The sequence below is a fragment of the Rattus norvegicus genome, chromosome 10 (assembly GCF_036323735.1).
Source record: "Rattus norvegicus strain BN/NHsdMcwi chromosome 10, GRCr8, whole genome shotgun sequence".
Lineage (NCBI taxonomy): Eukaryota > Metazoa > Chordata > Mammalia > Rodentia > Muridae > Rattus > Rattus norvegicus.
Genome location: NC_086028.1, coordinates 101,121,408 through 101,139,504, shown reverse-complemented (window position 1 = coordinate 101,139,504; position 18,097 = coordinate 101,121,408). Strand labels below are relative to the sequence as shown.

General features: G+C 52.2%; 1 protein-coding gene and 1 long non-coding RNA gene across 8 annotated transcripts; one reads left to right on the top strand and one right to left on the bottom strand.

Moving 5' to 3' along the window:
- Positions 1–1,870: 1,870 nt before the first annotated feature.
- On the bottom strand, positions 1,871–15,728 carry Cdr2l (cerebellar degeneration-related protein 2-like). Its single transcript, NM_001427010.1, has 5 exons — positions 15,244–15,728; positions 7,696–7,808; positions 7,287–7,435; positions 5,661–5,825; positions 1,871–4,752 (listed from the first exon to the last, which is right to left on the bottom strand). The coding sequence occupies exons 1-5, from the start codon at positions 15,320–15,322 to the stop codon at positions 3,861–3,863; spliced, it is 1,398 nt and encodes a 465-aa protein (NP_001413939.1). The 5' UTR covers positions 15,323–15,728; the 3' UTR covers positions 1,871–3,860.
- Positions 7,803–16,301, top strand: LOC134480902 (uncharacterized). 7 transcript variants are annotated; one of them, XR_010055877.1, is made up of 4 exons: positions 7,803–13,569; positions 14,172–14,228; positions 14,604–15,803; positions 15,991–16,301. It is a non-coding gene; the product is annotated as an uncharacterized LOC134480902 (long non-coding RNA). The 7 variants fall into 7 exon arrangements; XR_010055873.1 differs by lacking the exons at positions 14,172–14,228; positions 14,604–15,803 and having other exon boundaries at positions 7,803–12,278; positions 12,970–13,569; XR_010055871.1 differs by having other exon boundaries at positions 7,803–12,278; positions 12,970–15,803.
- The last annotated feature ends 1,796 nt before the right edge of the window (positions 16,302–18,097 follow it).

Genomic DNA, 18,097 nt, shown 5'->3' with positions numbered 1-18,097 from the left:
ATAAGAAGTGAAGGCCTGGGGGCTGGGGATTTAGCTCAGTGGTAGAGCGCTTACCTAGGAAGCGCAAGGTCTTGGGTTCGATCCCCAGCTCCGAAAAAAAAGAACAACAAAAAAAAAAAGTGAAGGCCTGGTGCAGAGGGAGGCACATTCCTGTAATTCATGGTACTCCATGCACATGTGGAGGTCAGAGGACAACTTCGTAGAATGGCTTCTCCCTTTTCAACTTTACATGGATTCTGGGGACCAAAATCACGTTATCAGGACTGTGGCAACAACCTCTACATGCTGAGCCATCTTACAGCTGACCTCTATGTGTTAAAACAACTTTATGGGGGCTGGAGGGATGGCTCAGTTCAGTGGTTAAGAGCACTGACTGCTCTTCCAGAGGTCCTGAGTTCAATTCCCAATGACCACATGGTGGCTCACAACCATCTGTAATGGGGTCTGACACCCTCTTCTGGTGTGTCTCACATACATAAAACACATTAAAAAAATTTTTTTACATTTCTTTTACATGCCATAGTGGCAGTGGGGAAGTCAGAGGACGAGGAGTCGATTTCACACGTTGAGCCATTTTGTGGGCCCCTCTCTGACTTTTTAAAACCTGTCTTCTCATATATTGTTATCTACTGTCTACATGGATAATAATTAAACGGGGGTGGGGGGCATAGTGGTGCACTCCTTAATCCGAGCATTAGGAAGCAAAGGCTGCGAGTTCCAGGCCAGCCTGGTGTACACAACGATACCCTGTCTGGGTATTTTGTTTGTTCGATTGTTTGTTTTTAAATGTGTATGAGCGGTTTGTTTTGTTCTGTTTTTGTTTGCAGTGTTTTTTTTTTTTAAACTGAGTACACTGTTGCTCTCTTCATACTCACCGGAGGAGGGCATCAGATCCCATCACAGATGGTTGTGAGCCACCATGTGGTTGCTGGGATTTGAACTCAGGACCTCTGGGAGAGCAGTCAGTGCTCTTAAGCGCTGAGCCATCTCTCCAGCCCGTGTATAAGGGTTTTGCTTGCATGTATATATGTGTACCATGTGCATGCCTGGTGCCTGCAGAAGCCAGAAGGCGGTGTTGGACCCCCTGAAACTGGAGTTACAGATCACTGAGATCCTTTACCTGGGTGCTGGCAACCAAGCCCGTGTACTCTGCAAAAACAAAAAGTACTCCTTACTGCTGAGCCATCACTTCCACCCTGAAACCATGTCTTGAAAAAGGAGGAGGAGGAAGAAGAAGAGGAGGAAAATGAAAAGGGGGAGGGAGAGGCTGGGGGTGTGGTCCAGTGACAGTGTTTGTTTAACAAGTAGGAAACTCTGGCTTCAATCCCCAGTACCAGATAAACCAGAAATGGTGGCAAATGCCTGTAATCCCAGCACTTGGGAAGTCAAGGCAGAAGGGTCAGAAGTTCAAGGCCACCCTGAGCACTCAGCACATAGCAGACTTGAGTCTAGTTTAACATCCGTGAGATCCTGTCTCAAAAGGACAAAGAACACTTCCCCCCACAGCGTTGATCGTGAATGCCCTGCCTGGCATAGCTGCGCCTTCCTGCCCCCATTGTTAAGATTACTTGCTTTTATTTTTAGTTGCTTGGGGGGGGGGATCTCCCCAAGCCAGATTGTAAACTCTAGGGCCATACAGACCCCTTGTGCTCTGTTCACCAGAGTGCTTGGCGTAGCTGGTTCTTCACAGACAGACTTTCCCAAGGGCTGATTGCAGGCTGTGTAGTCATAGGTAAGTCGTCACGAGAAAGCCAAGATTTCTGGGCGCAGAGGGACCTCAAAGGTTACACCCCTCATCTGCAGTGCAGTGCCGCAGGGGGCAACAGGCCTGAGAGACACGGAGAGGAAACTATGGATCCAGGGTCACTTGTGCTTTTAGAATACTGGTGCATTTTTTATTAAAGAAGAGAATAAAGCATTTGTAAATATATTTCTCTCAGGTATACTTCAAAGGTGACACTGATCGGCTGCTACAGAACTGGGGAAGTGAACAGGCCTGAATTCCTCCCCAATCCCCACATGACAGGGACACACAGAGGGTCTGCAGGTGCCCGGCCCCAAAGGACAAAAAAAGGTTCCAAGTAAGGTGAACAGAAGGATCTGGTTGTCAGCTGGCATTACAGTGCCACCTGAAACAACACAGCCTCTCCAGGGATGTCAGACATGCTTGGTAAGAAAGCCCTTTACCCATTAGACGGAGGTAAGGCATGACGGTTCCCACTGGGCTCCCAGCACTGAGGCCAGAGTCACTGCCTCCTACTGGATTGTATGGCTCCTTTGATTTCTAGAATCCTGGGAAGGGTGGTGGAAGGAACCAGAAGCCCTGAAGGGCTGCTGAGGACAAGCCGGGGCCCTGGGCATGTTTTAGATGATGCTTGACTTTCTGAAGTTTTAGACTAAAATATTGAACCCCTCATCCAGATGGAGCCTCAAAAGCCACCCCCATAGAAGTGGGAGATAAGGAGCAGGTGTTCTGTAAAAAGGTGGGAAGGGAGAGATTTCTTCCTCAACTTAAGAATACAGCACAACATGAGGGCCCGGCAGTAGTGGATCACACCCAGTGCCTGGGAGGCAGAGGCAGGAGGATCTCTGAGTTGGAAGCCAGCCTGGTCCAGAGCGAGTTCCAGGACAGTCAAGGATACACAGAGAAACCCTGTCTCAAAACAAAACAAAACAAAACAAACAAAAACTGGGTTGGGGATTTAGCTCAGTGGTAGAGCACTTGCCTAGCAAGCGCAAGGCCCTGGGTTCGGTCCTCAGCTCCGGGGGGGAAAAAAAAAAAAAAGAGAGAGAGAGAGAGAGAAACAAACAAACAAACAAACACCCAGAACAAAACCCAACCAATCAAAACTAGTAAGGACCCCGCAGTCCCTGGTGAAGGACAGGAATGAACACTTGGACCTGGGCTGGTGACACCCACATAGACATTCTGAAGGCTGCAGATGTGAACTGTCCCAGGGTTGGCCTGAGGAAGAGAGGGTGGATGAGAGACGTCATGGTCCCTGAGATGAGGGCAAGCACAGAGAAAGGGAGGGAAGCATTGGTGGTTCATAGGCTCGGGGGAGGTCCCTTCATCCCAGACCCTGGAGGCTTCATGCCCAGAAGGTAATTCCAGGAATGGAACTTGGCTCTCAGAGGAAAGGAACACTACCCATGTATGGCTGTCGAGGGGCTCCCTCTTCCTCTATTCGGATTGGCTACAGGTCTGTGGTGAGCTGAAGGCATTTGCCAGGGCGGAGCGGGTACAGTGGAGCCTAGCTAAAGCTTCCTGCTCTGCAAGGTGGGAGGGAGCTATCGGTGCCCTGCCCAGATCTGGGAGTGGTACAGCTGGTGCTAAGCGAATGACGGTATGACTGGCGAGAAGCAGTGGACGGTCTAGGAGACCCCAGACACCAGCAATGGCTGGCTCTGAGGCCCCCTTTCAAGTGTTTCCAGTTGTGACAAGGCTTCGGGCGGCCCTGCATTGCAAATCTCTCAGAAAGACAACTTTGGAGGGTGAAGCCGGAAAGGCTTGCAGAAGACTGGGGGCGAGCTGAGGGTCAGGGGCCTGGGGTCCAGAAGCTGAGGGGACAGTGGCAGGGTGGCAGTGGCGGGTGGGGAGTGTGTTTGGCTTTTAAACTGAGCTGTGCCTTCAAGCTGAAGCAAAGTGGCCAAGGGAGGCAGAACAAGTGAGCTGGGCCACCAGCAGGAGATATGCTGTGTCCCTTAGATCAGAAAGGCTTTCCTTGCCCATGCTCCAGCCACCAGCTATGGTATATTGCTGCGTAAAGGGCTCTCTCACTTGCCAAGAGGCTGCCATCCAGGCCTGACAGACCCCCTCTGGAGAGGAGGCAGAGGGAAGCTACAGGCCTAGAGAGGGGTCACTTGCTGCTGTGCGTCTTGACTTTGGTGGCGTTGATGTCGGCCTTGGTCTTCTGGATCCTGGCAAAGATCTCTTTGAAGAGCGCCTTGTACTCAGGCTGGCTCTGCTCCAGCCGCTTATCCACAGCTTCCACGTGCTGGCTTAGGCTCTTCTCACCCGCCTTGCCCTCCCCCTGGCTCTCCTCGCCCCCCAGTAGGTCCCTCCATGAGCTGTCCCGGGAGATGGGCCGTGAGGTCTGCACCCCCGCGTGCCGCACCCCGGCACCATGCTGCCGGCACTTGCTCAGAAGCTCCTCGTATTTTTCCAGCAGGGCGTGGTACTGCTCGTCCACCTCCCTCAGGATAGACATACCGCGCCTGCGCACACTGTTGGCATGCAAAGTGAGGTTGCCAGCGTGCCGGCTGGCTGGGTCTTTGGCCACTATGGCATTGAGTGCCGTGTCGCTGCAGCTCTTGCGCACCGCGTGGCTGGGGGAAGCTGCAGGCGAGGAGACACCATCCTGGGCATTGGGGTCATCTCCGCTTCCTGGCTGGGGGTCATCAGCCTCAGGGGCCTGAGTGAGGGGCGCCAGCAAAGCCTCGGCCAGGTGCTCATCCCGGGCCAGCAGGTAGGTCTTGGCCTGCTTCATCTGCTGCAGCTCCAGCAGCTCGGCCTCCAGCTCCTGCACGCGCAGGCGGCAGCCCTCCATCTCGCACAGCTGTCGCTCCAGCTCCGTGTACTCCTGCAGCACCAGAGTGTACTCACGTTCTGCCCGCTCCTTGCGCTGTCGCTCCTGGCTCACCTGGGAACGGAGCACCCCAACCAAAGTCTGCAGTCGTTCGTTTTCCTGCTCCAGCGGCCGAGGACCCAGCTCCAGCGAGGAACTGTGTAGGCGGAAGGCATCCTCACATCTGCTGTGGGAGTGGGGGTGGGGGAGGGGCAGGCAGCAGTAGCTGGTCATGGCCAAGTCATGGCCAGTGCCAGACACTGGGCTCTCTTGTCCATTGGTCTAAATCTTCCTTGTGCCCCTCTGAGTCGCCCTCCAACCCTCCTACTTTCTCTCTGGGTCGTGTGTCTGAGGATTCATCGGCAGTGGGAGACGCAGTGAAGGTCCAAGGTAGGAACAAAGGGAGATGTGCGAGTGTGTCTTACCCCGGTTGGTGCTGGCCAGGCAGGCCTCTCTGTTACCTTCTGGTAATCTCCCTCTCTAGACCCTGAGGTCTTAAGGTGGCCCTGCACTGCAGCCACAGACCTCATTTCCATAAACACTGCTTCTTTAACTTTTTAAAAACAGGGCCTTACACAGCCCTGTTTGACCTCTCTAGCTAAAGTTGATTTTCACTTTTCGATTTTCTTATCTCCACTCTGTGAGTGCCGGGATTACAAGTGTGGGTCACCACACCTCTTATGAGGTGTCAGGGACCAAACTCAAGGCCACGTGTGTGTGTGCGCGCGCGCGCGCGTCAGACAAGCAGGCTTCTCACCGGGCCACAAACCAGCCTCAACCTTGAACTTCATGAAGCCACCTTTCTCCTAACTAGGATGGGGATTCATTCCGGCATAACACACATTCTAGGCAAGTGCCAGGACAACCACAGTGTCTAACTCCTCCTAGGTTAGAAGCCTGGCTGGGTAGGTTTTTCTCATCTGACTAGTAGGCACCATGGATGCAAATGGCTTGTGTTAGTAACACCACAGGTAGCTGTCCCTAGCAAGCATCCTGACATTGTCCTCCTTCCCAGCCACTGTCCACCGCGCACCTCCTCCCTCAGCCAGCTCTCTTGGGACTCTAGGACCACACCCCAGGGCCCTTGCCTACCGGGGACTCGTGCACAGCTCCTTTAGGCAGGGGAAGGTATGGATGGTTCTCCTGCGTTCCCGCTTTTCCCTGCGAACCCGGACTTGCTCCAGGCCTCGAAGTTGCTCCACCTGGGCCTGGAGCTCCTCGACCTGGGACTGCAGGCGCTCGATGGTTTCTGTTAGCCTGAAATAGGATGAGGACACACACGGGAGGCTTTTTGTTAGGGCTGGAGAGATGGTTCAGCCACTAAATGCTAGGCTCACAACCAAAATGTTAAGATTGATTTTTAGGGGTGTGTGTGTGTGTGTGTGTGTGTGTGTGTGTGTGTGTGTAGATGTATGCAGGTGGAGTTGGAGACCCTGGAACTGGAATTAGATGATTGTGAGCCATTCATTGTGGGTGCCGGGAAACAAACTCTGGGCCCAGATCAGCAAGCACTCTCAACCTCCTAGCTACCTCTCTCCCTGCCCACCCTGAGGTGAGAGTCTTCAGGAGACAGGGGTGCTTCGTCACTGCAGCTCAGAATCCCTATAGATGAAGGATGTAGAGGTAGGGACAAACAGACAACCTTGAGCTTGCAGTCTGCTGTCTGGGGTTAAAGTCAGAGAATGTTCTGCCGTATCCAAGGACCTGCCCTTCCGTACAGCCCAGGCTGAGGCAATCATTCCTCCTCAGCCAACTCTGATCCTTTTGTATCTGTGTACACGAGTGTATGTTCACATGCGTGTGGGTACACGTGGAGGCCTGACGGCGACTTTGGGCATCACACCTCGACAAGCTATCCACCTTGGATATTTTTTTTTTTTTTGAGACAGTCTTCCACCGGAACTCAGGGACAGCTGAGTCTGCTAGGGTGGGACCTGCCTGTCGCCAACTTTTTGGAATTTGGGATTCCAAATCACGTCTTCCTTCTCAAGCCTGTGCAGCAGGCCCTTTAGCGACCAGGCCATTTCCCCAACTCCACCCCAGGTCCTTGCACACACCTCTGTCACAGGGACACCTCTGTGAGGTTCCAGAGGGCAGGGCAGGGTCACTGAATCCTTAGCCCCTCACACTGAGTCTGATGCGTAATTGGTGCATATCCGTAGGTGGGAGGGTGGAGTATGTGTCACATTTCACCTTTTGGTTGTGGGGGGCAGGGAGACGGCTCAGTGGCTCAGAGCACTTGCTCTTGCTGGGGACCTGGGTTTAGTCCCTAGCACCCACACAGTGGCTCACAACCATCTGTAACTGTAGTTGTAGAGGATCCCACACCCTCTCCTGACACAGACATACATACAGGCAAAAACACCCACCCATACAAAATAAAAAAATTTTAAAATGAGAGGCCTGGATGGTGGTAGCACTGGCCTTTAATCCCTGTATTCAGGAGGCAGAGGCAGGCGAATCTCTGTGAGTTCGAGGCCAGGCTGGTCTACATAGAGGAACTCTGTCTTGAAACATCCCCCCCCCCACCTCCACCCTTCCACCCCCCACCTCCCAAGGAAGGAAGGGCAGAGGACAGAAGAGTGGCTGTTGTGAGATAAATGTTTAAGCCTCATTGCCAGCCCAGTCCCTTAAGCTTTGTCTTCTAGGAGTGTGTGAGTCTTCCCCACCGGGCACATGCAACACCCTGGGCCTCTCCCTCACCATCCCGGCCCTCACCCATGGATCTTCTGCTGGGCAGCCTTACTCTCCAACACCAGCCTCTGGTTGGTCAGCTCCAGGTCTCTGGCAGTCAGGTCCAGCTGCTCGTACACTTTGGCATGCTGCTCATTCACTAGCCTCAGCGTGTCCAGCTGCTTGGTCAGGTACTAGGAGCGGAGGTAAGGGCGGAATAAACCTTTACAGTGAGGCAGGGACAGATATCCATGTCTGTCCCTCCACCACACCTAGGCCGATGGGCTCTGAGAGGTTTAGGAGCTGAAGACCACAGTGCCCACCCACGACAGGCTGCCTGCCATTGGTGGGCAGGTGGTAAACATGTTGCAGGTTGCACAAAGGCACAGGCAGGCCAAGACCAGAGGGAGGCTCTGGAGAGATGGGAGAAGGCAGAGCCCAAGGCCCCTCTCACCTCGATCTCCTGCACCTGCTCCTCATTGGTAGAGTACATCTGCTGCAGGGACTCCTCCAGCTCCTTGTTTCTCTCCAGCAGAGTCTTCCCGAGCTCTGCCGCTAGGTGCAAGTCTGGGGTAGGGGCGGGCCCAAAAGCACAGAGAGAGGAAGTCAGAAAGCCCGTCATTAAAGAAGCCCTAGCATTCATCGCTGGCTGGGGTCTGGGTGACTTCAGCGGCACCCTGATGCAGGCTGCTCTCAGAAGCCCCAGCAGGCAGAAGGCAGAAGCCAGGGGCTTAGCCGGTGGACGTTTCCTTCTGAAGTGTCTTTCCCTGCGTGCTCCAGGCTCACCCCCTTCCCTTCTGGCACATCTCTAGTTTGGTTTTGTTTGGACAGGATCTTACTGTGGAACTCAGGCAACCCTGGAACTCATGAGACTTTTGCTTCAGCTTCCTGAGTGCTGAGGTTGTAGACGGGTGCCACCAACCAGCTTGGTATTTCTTTCTGGCTGATGTAAAAAAAAAAAAATAGTGCAGACAGGTGAAAAATCAACACTCAAAACTTGATTGAGCCTCGTGTGGTGGTGCAAAACGTCTAACCCCAGAACACGGGAGGCAGAAGCAGGCGGGGTTGAGGTGAGTCTGAGGACAACCAGGGCTATGCATTGAGACCTTGTGTCAAAGAGAAAAAATGAGGATCTGGAGAGGTGGCTCAGTAGTGAAGAGCTCATTACTGTTCTTTCAGAGAACCAGAGTTTGGTTCCCAGCAGGCAAGGTTTGAAACCATCTGTAACTCTAGTTTCAGGGGATCAAACATCCTCTTCCAGCTTTCGTGGGACACTTGCACACACCCCCACACCCCTAAGAAAACAAAACTGGACCAGCGAGATGTCCAGCAGGTAAAGACAATTGCTGCTGAAACCTGGAGCTTCATTGTGGAAGAATGGAATCAACTCCTACAAGATGCCCTCCGACCGCCACAAGGATGCCCATACACATACATATATGTACACACAACACACACACACACACACACACACACACACACACACACACACACAGAGCTGTATTTTGTCTGTACCTGCTTTTCTCCTCTAGCAGTATATCACAGTAGCTTTCTGAGGGGAGACCACATACGCACCATCCATGGGTGCAGGAAACGCTACTGTGTTCAGGCTGTACACACCTTTGTCTGTGTCATCCTTACTGTTGATGGTTAGTCTCTGAGTATTTTCTCTATTAAAAGTGACCTGATGGGTCAGGTGTGGTGTGCATGCCTACAACCCCAGAACTCAGGAAACGGAAGCAGGGGGATCAGGAGTTTGAGGCCATCCTAGGCTACATGAGATATATTCTCTCTCTCTCTCTCTCTCTCTCTCTCTCTCTCTCTCCCCGCCCCCCCCCTCAGGCAGAGTGCTAGCACAGCATGCAGGAAGCCTGGCATTTAGTGTCCAGCATGACAGGAAGTGAGCACCTGTAATCCAGTACTGAGGTACAGGCAGAAAGACCAGGAGCTCATGGTCATCCTTTGATATAGATGGTTTGTTCAAGGCCAGCCTGAGTTACACCTGACCCTGCTTAAAAACAAATGAAACCAACAAAAAAAAAAAAAAAAACAACAACAAAGAAACTGTGCCCCAGGCCTAAGACCCCCGCCACTCAGGAGGCTGAGGCAAGAGGACCACAAGTTTGAGGCCAGCGCAGGCAACCCAGAGGTACTGTCTCAAAATAGAAGACAAAAGTCTGGTAAGAATTTGGGCCTGGTAGCTCACTTATGTAATCCCAGCAGTTGGTGGGCTGAGGTAGGATTGCACCAAGTTCCATGCCCAGTCAGGATTACAGGGTAAGACCCTGTCTTAAAAACTGGGTGGTGGGGTTGGGGATTTAGCTCAGTGGTAGAGCGCTTGCTAAGGCCCTGGGTTCGGTCCCCAGCTCCGAAAAAAAGAAAAAAAAAAAACTGGGCGGTGGTGGCCCATGCCTTTGATCCTAGCACTCAGGAAGCAGAGGCAAGCGGATCTCTGAGTTCGAGGCCAATCTGGTCTACAGTGTGAGTTCCAGGACAGCCAGGGCTATACAGTGAAACCCTGTCTCAAAAAACCAAAAAACCCACGAAAAAACCCCAAACAAAGATTAAAACTAAACAAAAAGGAAAGAAAGAAAGAAAGAAAGAAAGAAAGAAAGAAAGAAAAGAAACCCTTAACACTACAGTGCTAGAGTGCTAGAGATGGCTCAGTGATTAAGAGTACTTTCTGCCATTACAGAGCCCCTGGGCTGGGTTCCCAGCACCCACATGGCAGTCTAGCATGTGTGAGGGTCTGGGCTCAGGGTCGAGGACTGAAAAATAAAAGCTAAACTAAGTTTAACTTCATTGTATTTAAACCCTTAGTGATCACCACCTTTTGTGAGAACGCTTTCCTAGAATCAGGATCTGTGGGGCAAACAGCGGGCCTGCTCAATCCATTCTGCCCAGAGCAGGAAAGCTCTGGTTTATTAAACATTAGGAGGCTGTTTGCTACTCCAGCCTTCATTCTAGGCCGACGGTGTAAATCTGGACTGAGATCTGTAAGAGTAACTCTTCCGGGGCCAATAAGACATGGTACTATTTTTATACATAATGATAGTTCTGACTTCCCTCAAAGACAGATGGGCTTTCTGGTCGTCCCCCCAGCCCCCGTCCTCCTTGCCGCCAACCCCCCGCAAGTTTTAGATACATGGTTGTTTCAGCTACACCCTCTGCTTTGCAGCAGACAGGCCTGGTGAGGCCTTCCTCTTGGACCCTTATGGAGCAGAGAGGCTGAATGGGTAGAGGACAGAGCATCCTGTGTGGGTTTCCTTGTGAAAACCGGAGTGACCTGACCAGCTACTGCACCCAGACAAAAGGCCAAGTCTTATCAGGAACAAGTCTAGAGTTGCTCCCACAATGAGGGTTAAAAAAAAAATTTTTTTTTCTTTCTTTAAAGACAGAGTATCTTGTAGCTCGGGTTGGCCTCGAACTTGCCATGGAGCTGAGGATGGCCTTGAACTCTCAGCCTTCTGCCAGTACCTCCTAAGGGCTGGTGAGGTGGGAACGTGCAGCAGTATCTGTTTTTATGTTGGGGGAATCAAACCCAGGGCTTCCTGCATGCCAGGCAGGCGCTCTCCCAACTGAGCTACGGCCCCAGTGATTTTTGTTGCTGTTTCGAGGTAGGGTCTCAGGTGCTCCAGATTTTTCTTGATATATAACCAAGGATGACTTTAAACTTCCCAATCCTATTGCCACTGTACCCCCAAGTACAAGATATAGACAAGCTCAGAGTAGGGGGGTGAGGCTTCGAGATAGCCCGAACGAGGCCTCTAGAGCTAAATTAATCAGAGATGCAGGCTTCGTGTCCTGATGTCACTGGGAAGCCGGTCCCTCTAGCTACACTGTAAGGACAGGACCTAGAACAAAAACAGTTCTCCTAATGAAAACAACCCTAAATCAGATACAAACTCACAGCCCGGGGCAAGCAGCCTGCTCCATGAAGACGCCACAAGGTCCAGTCACCTAATGCAAGCCTAGCAAGGCAGTGGAAGGCATTTGTCGCATGAGTTTATATATGCTGCGTCAGGGTCTGGAGGAGTCTACAAAGTTGTACAAAGTTTTAAGCCAATGCTCTGCTTATTGAATGACAGCCTTGTAATCTATCAGATGCTTGGGAATAACGGGGGGTGAGATGAGATGGGGGAGTGGAGGCTGGCTTTGAGGAAACTTCATAGTCTTCCCAGTCTGTAACAGGATAGTGATGGTCAGCTCATCCCCTTCCTAAAAGTTTCAGGCCTTGGTGTTAGCATTCCGTCTAGGCTCCGCCCCAGTTACCTGGCAACAGCCAGGTGTGCCAGACTCACTATAAAAGGGGCTGCTTGACCCCTCCTCACTCTCTTGCTCTCTTACTCTTCTTCTCTTTCTGTCCTGCTCCCCCTCTTTCCCCCCTCTCCCCCCCCAACGTGCTCACGGCCAGCCTCTACTACTCTACTCTCTGCCTTTCTCTGTCTCCACTACCCCCAACAACTCTCCTCCCCATGCCCTAAATAAACTCTCTTCTATATTATACTGTCGTGTGTCTGGTACTCAGGGATAAGGGATGCTTCAGCATGGACCCGCAGAGGCACCCCCTTCCCCCACACCATACCGGGCCACCACCAAACATAGCCCTGACTTCTCTATCTTTTTTATAAAACACAACACTTGAAACTGTTAGATGGTCTAGAAAGTAACCATTTACCATATACCCGGGTGACCTGTGACGAGACCCTGCAGCCCAGCCAGAATTCAAAGCCAGAGGAATGAGGGACCATCACATCAAGGACAATTTCAACACCACGCTCCTCCTTCCCAGGAGAGTTGAGATGTGTGAGTTCTTACGGCTCAGAGTTCGGTGCCCCAGTGTGGGGGGGGTCTGTTGAATATTGTGACCCAACAGCGATTAAGGAAGGAAGACAGAACGGAGGCGAACACTGGAGAATCTCAGGGAAACTGGATCACATTGCAAGCTAAGCTGGTCCGAGCTGCCCGGAGGGAGGATGGGTGGAGTCTAGAGACGCTCTAGCGCAAAGGACTGAGAAGAACCAAGTACTAGGGGAGGTAACTTGAGGAAGAATAGTGACAATTATGGACCCAGGAGCGGGTGGTGTGGATGCTGGGAAACTTGGAAGCTACCTAAGCGGGAGTCAGGAACAGCGAAACAATAACAAGCTTGTTACCGGTCTGATTGACCGGGGGCTCTGAACCAAGCCAGGGAAAGTACTGAGTCTGCGCTGCCACGCCCCCTGCCTGGCCCTAGGGGCTCTCCGGGGCTTCCTTCGGGGCATCTTAGTGGTTATTATAAGGCAATGTCCCAGAGAAAACAAAAGACCCCCCTACCCTGAAATCACCCATTTGGCTGGGCATTAGGGTGGAACAGGAGAGACTCTTGACAGAGAAGCAGGAAAGGGGGCAGGCATCAGGACAAGACGGATTGAGGTGGAAGACACCAGCTGGTGGATCTGGGAGTCCCGCCCCACAGGGCACTAGAGTCAGGAACTCAGAACGGCCTTTGGGGGTAAGAAGGGCGGAGGAGCAGGGTGGAGGAAGGACAGCCTTTTTCTTACCGGTCAGCATTCCCAGGGGTGGGGAGGACGCAAGGTCAGGCTAGGCAGGAAGGGAGGTCAGGTCTCAAAATCTGACTCAGCAGCCATCCCTCAGCCTGGACAGAGGTGGTCACAGGTGGAGGAGGGGAGAGGCAAAGAAAGAGCCAGTGCTTATAATTAATTCATGACTTTTTCTATTTTTACAGGTGCTCGAGCGAGTGGGTGGAGGGGACCTAGCAAATCTAAGACCCCCGCCTGTCAAGCCCATCCCCTGCCTCTGCGACAGACAGAGCCATGCTAAAGCCAGGCACAATCTCTGGGGACAATCTCTTTGGGGAGGGAAGTTGGGGCTTGGCCCGGGGTAAGGGGAAAACAGACAGGAAGGATACTCCAAGTGTAGCTGCAGAAATCACTGTGTGTCAGAGCTGAATGGAAGGACAGGATTTGGGGACCGAGTAACACAAATGGGTCCTCTGACGTGACTGTCTTTTGGCAGACGATCCATCCCCACCCCATCACCCAGGTCTCCTGGCCTGGCCAGCGGACCAGAGTGACTAGACTTCCTTTGTCCCTACTTCCCTGTCCTTCATTTGGCCCCAGGCCTTGGTTACAAACATCCCTTCTCCCAGCATGCCTGCCTTCCTCCAGCCTTCCAGCTCAGGGCTCTTTGCTGAGGGGACTATGCCGTCACACGGCGGCCGGCCGTTACTTCAACTTCTCACACTTCCGTCTCCTCCGCTGGAATTCAGGATCAGGAGGACAGAGATTCCATCCCTAGACTTGGCACAGCCTCTGGCAGGAAGAAGGTCCTCTTTCTTCATAGAGTGTTTCCTTACTGGGCGTCCCCATGGTTCCTGGGCTCTGTCTATGACTGGAGCTGCAGGCCTGATCAGCAGGGCCCAAGAAGCAGGGGGTGTGGGAGCTCTTCAGTCCTGCTAGAATGGTAGTTCTTGCCCCTTCGAGGAAGCTACGCACATCTCCCACCCCTACTCCAAGGCTTCTTCCTCCCACATCTGGGCTGGGCATGGCGCCAAGCCTTCATTAGGGGGTGCGGGAACTAAATGAGACCGTCATGGTATTAGCATCTGCCTCCCCTAGAGGCTGTCTTCGCCAGAAATCAGCTTTTCATCTTTCCTTCTGCGCTAGCCTCTCCCAGGAAGCCATCCCACAACCACTTACACTTAGAGCCTACAAGTGGACCTCCCCCACCCAGCCCTTGTGTACCCAGAGGGTCAGGCTGTAACTGTGCCCAGGGCCCAGAATAATGTCTAGCGCTCACATGGTGCCAGTAGGTGTTCACTGAGTAGAAAAGTTTTAGGGGTAGTGGCCAGGACAGAGAAGAGATGCCACAGAAACATGGGGAGCTCACTGCATAGCAGCGTCTAGCCCAACACCCTCCATCCTACAGAGTTCTCCCAAGGTTCTGATTCAAGGACAAGTACAGGGACCGGCTCCTCATCTGCAGGTGAAGCTCGGCTGCATGGGGAAGTGGGTCAGGAGACAAAGTCCTCAGGATCCAAGTGCATGCTTCCCACCCTGGCAAACCAGGGCTCTGGGCCCTGAGGACGGAGAACAGGCCTTTATGGCACACGCACTATGCCAGGCTTGCAAGTGACCCTCATCCTCGGGGTTTTAGTAAGAACTGGCAGAGGAGAGGATGGGGCAAGACAACTCCAGCAGACCTTGGCCTTGACCCTGACCCTCTCAGGCCTTCTTGCCAAGTCGACTCCACCTCTCAGTGATGTCATTTTAGCCACCTCATCACCAGCTTCTAAACCCCTTCTAGTCATTCTCTAGGTCCTCGGATGAGAGCCACAGAAGGGGCTCCCTCTTTCCCCAGGGATCTCATTTGGCAAGAAGTCAGAAATTGCTAAAGGACCCCTTCACATCCTGAGCCACTTGGGTGGAAGCCCTGAGCAGGGAAGGACCAGGGAACGCCTCTCTCGGGAAGGCAGATTGGAGACTTCCAGCTTCTTCTCAGGCATAAGCATGCACCACCCGCCTCCTGGGCAGAGGGAAGCGAGTTGGGGAAACTTTTTGGAAGTCTTAGAGCTCAGAAATTCTGACCCGGACAGGTGCTGTTGATCTGCAGAGATGACTTATCCCAACATATAGTGCATTCTTAGCAAAAGTACCAGAAATCCCCTGTGGGCTCCAAGCTTCCATTACACCTAGTACTCGGGCCCCCTAATAATCGGGCTCCCTAACAATACCCTACCGGGGCATGCGAGTAGTTGCTGCTACTAAAATGAGAAGGATGATGAATGCCCTCTCAACTGGACACTTTTGCAAGTCTCCTCCTGAGTCCGAATCTTCCAGGGCAGCGCCCTTCTTGGTCCACGTCTCCATTCTCAAGACGGATTACGCTCTGCTGGGCACACTAGATCCAGCCCAGCCCTTTTCTAGGTGATACCGCCCAACAATGGAGTAGTGGCCAGGGGTCTCGGGACACACGATGTTTCCCTCCCCGCCGCGCTCACCCTGCTCCAGGTCCTGATGGTCGTACCAGGACTCCTCCTCCTCTGCGGAGTACTCCTCCATCCCCGCGGCTCTCCGCATGGCCCCGCGGGTGGCGGTGGGCGGGCGCTGCGGCAGCTCAGGGCCTGGGCTCGCAGCCCGGGACAATGCGGCGGAGGCGGCCCGGGCTTCCAACGTCGCGGGCTCGGGCTGCAGCGCCCCTGCGCCCGCCGCCCGTGATCGCCATCCGCTACCGGCCGTGCGCCCAGTGGGGCCTCTGGCTCCCGCGCTCCCCGGGTCCCGCCGAACTGGGACGCCGGGTGGCGGCGGCACAAAGGGCGGAGGGGTGGGGACTGTAAAGCAGGACGACAGTTGGGACCACCCTAGACCGCCTGCAGGGCTGGGGCGTCAGCAGAATGTGGGTGCAGCGGCGAGTACCCCTTGCCCGCCTCCGGCCCGCACACCGCCCGGCCTGCGCCGTGACACCCGGAGCCGCCGCTGCATCTCCGCCCGGCCCGCTTACAGCTTCCCAGGCCGCCAGCTCTGAGGGGTGGAGCCTGCCGCCGGAGACCAATCACGAGGTGTATGCAAATAAGGGGCGGGCCGAAGTAGAGGACCTTCCTTGTGTCCTGGTCTGGGAATTGCTGGCTCAACCCTCTGTCCTGCTTTTCCTCCACGTCCGACTTTTATTTAGGTCCATCTGGAATTATTTTGTTTGTTGTCTGTCCTTCTGGCTCTACTGAGAGCAAGGGTCTGTCTGTTGTCCACAGTGGTCCTCACCGAGGAGAACGCGCTGACCCACTGATACAGTCCATGAACGTTCTTTACACCGGTATTAATTTACAAACATCTTTAAGAACCTTGAATGGAGGTTTGGCTGCTGGAACACTCGAGGTTAAGAGTTCCTGCTGAGGATTTGACTACGGTTCCCACGGCACCCACGGCAAGCAGTTCACAATAGCCTAACAGTCAAGCAGCTCTTAACAGCCAGCTCCAGGGAAAATCTGACACCCCTGGCCTCCGTGGGTACATATACTTTATACTTTCACACAAACATGATTAAAAGATGCAGGCACAGTGGTTCCCGCCTCTAATAAATGGCTCTGGGAGTCTGAAGGAGGAGGATTGTCTTGAGTTCCAGGCTAGACTAAGCTACAGTGTGGGAGTTTTTCTGTAAATTAAACTAAGCAAAGGTATACATTACATTAAGGAGGTTAAGGAGGTGACTCAGAACATTGAAAGTGCTTACCAGGTTTAAAAAGAAAAAAGAGAGTGGCTTGCTCTTGTAATCCCAGGTCTGGGGACTGGGGAGCCAAGATAGATGAATCTATGGTGGCCAGTCAACGTAACCTATTTGGTGAACTTTAGGCCACTGAAAGGCCTTGTTTCAAAAAAAGACAAGGTGCACAGCTCCTGAAAAATAACTCTTAGAGGTTGTCCTTTGCCCTGTGCACCACACATATGTGTGAACACACACACACACACACACACACACACACACACACACACACACACACGCCTTTAAGAACCTTAGTCTTAAGCTGGACAGATGGCTCAGTGGTTAAGAGCACTGACTGCTCTTCCAGAGGTCCTGAGTTCAATCCCCAGCAACCACATGGTGGCTCACAACCATCTGTAATGGGATCTGATGCCCTCTTCTGGTGTGTCTGAAGACAGATACAATGGACTGACATATAATAAACAATTCTTAAAAAAAAAAAAAAAGAAGAAGAAGAAGAACTTGAGTCTTGGCCTGGAGATGGTTCAACACTTTAGCACACTTATTGCTCTTGCAGAAGTCCTGGCTGGGAATCCATTCCTCAGATCCAGATGGTGGTTCAGAAACATCTGTAACTCTGGTCCCAGGAGATCAATTCTCCTCTCTTGACCTCCTTGGGCACCAGGCATGCACATGGTGTAGATACACACATGCAGGCAGATGCTCATACACATAAGCATAGAATAAATATAGAAGTATAACACATTTAAAAAAAAAGAACCTGGATGTTTGAGAACCTGTATGTCTAGAAACAGGCTGGGAGGAATGGAATTTGAGCACAGGTAACTTGTATTCTGCCCTTTCTCTTTAAGGTCTGTTTCTTACTGCTTAAGACCCAAATCTGATATCCGGTTACACCCATAAAAGCCATGATTTAATCCATCCAAGCATTTTTTTTTCCTTAACAGCATTCACGTAAGTTGTTTTTGTTGAGACCCGTCAGGTGTGAACATTCTCGAGGCACTCAATGTATGTTGTGATAGACCCAGAAAAGAACCTCTAGCCAGAATACAGCAAAACCTGAGAATCCAAAGGAAAAAGGCATATGGCCAGGAGAAAGATGTGTAAAAGATTTGACTAGACAATTTACACACACACACACACACACACACACACACACATATACACACACACCCCAAATGGCTCAGTCAACATATGACTAAGGTACAAAGTTTACTTAGTCCTCAGGAAATGCAAATTAAATCCACAATGAGGTGCCCCCATTGTCATACTTGGCACCTTAACTGTGTTCCAAGGCCCAGGTATTAAATGCTTCACTCTCAGTGTGGTGTTGTTGGGAGGTATAGACACTTCTGAGAGATGGAGCATACTGTGTGAATGCATGTGTGTGTGCATGTGTGTGTATGTGCATATGTGTGTATGCTGTGTGTATGTATATACATGTGTATATCTTTGTGTGTATAGATACGCATGTACGCATGTGTGTATTATGTGTATGTATGCATGTGTGTGTTTGTGTGTGTACGTATGCATGCATGTATGCATGTGTGTATTGTGTATGTGTATGCATGTATGTGTGTATATGTATGTATGTGTGCATATGTGTATGCATGTGTGTGCATGTGCATGCATGTGTA

What these genes read in the sequence shown, in the direction of transcription:
- Cdr2l (NM_001427010.1), bottom strand. Translation starts at nt 15,322, where the DNA reads ATGCGGAGAGCCGCGGGGATGGAGGAGTACTCCGCAGAGGAGGAGGAG. An exon ending in AGCAGGTGCAGGAGATCGAG is followed by an intron (nt 7,436 to 7,695) that starts GTGAGAGGGGCC and finishes CTCCGCTCCTAG; the next exon opens with TACCTGACCAAGCAGCTGGA. An exon ending in GCCCAGCAGAAGATCCATGG is followed by an intron (nt 5,826 to 7,286) that starts GTGAGGGCCGGG and finishes ATCCTATTTCAG; the next exon opens with GCTAACAGAAACCATCGAGC.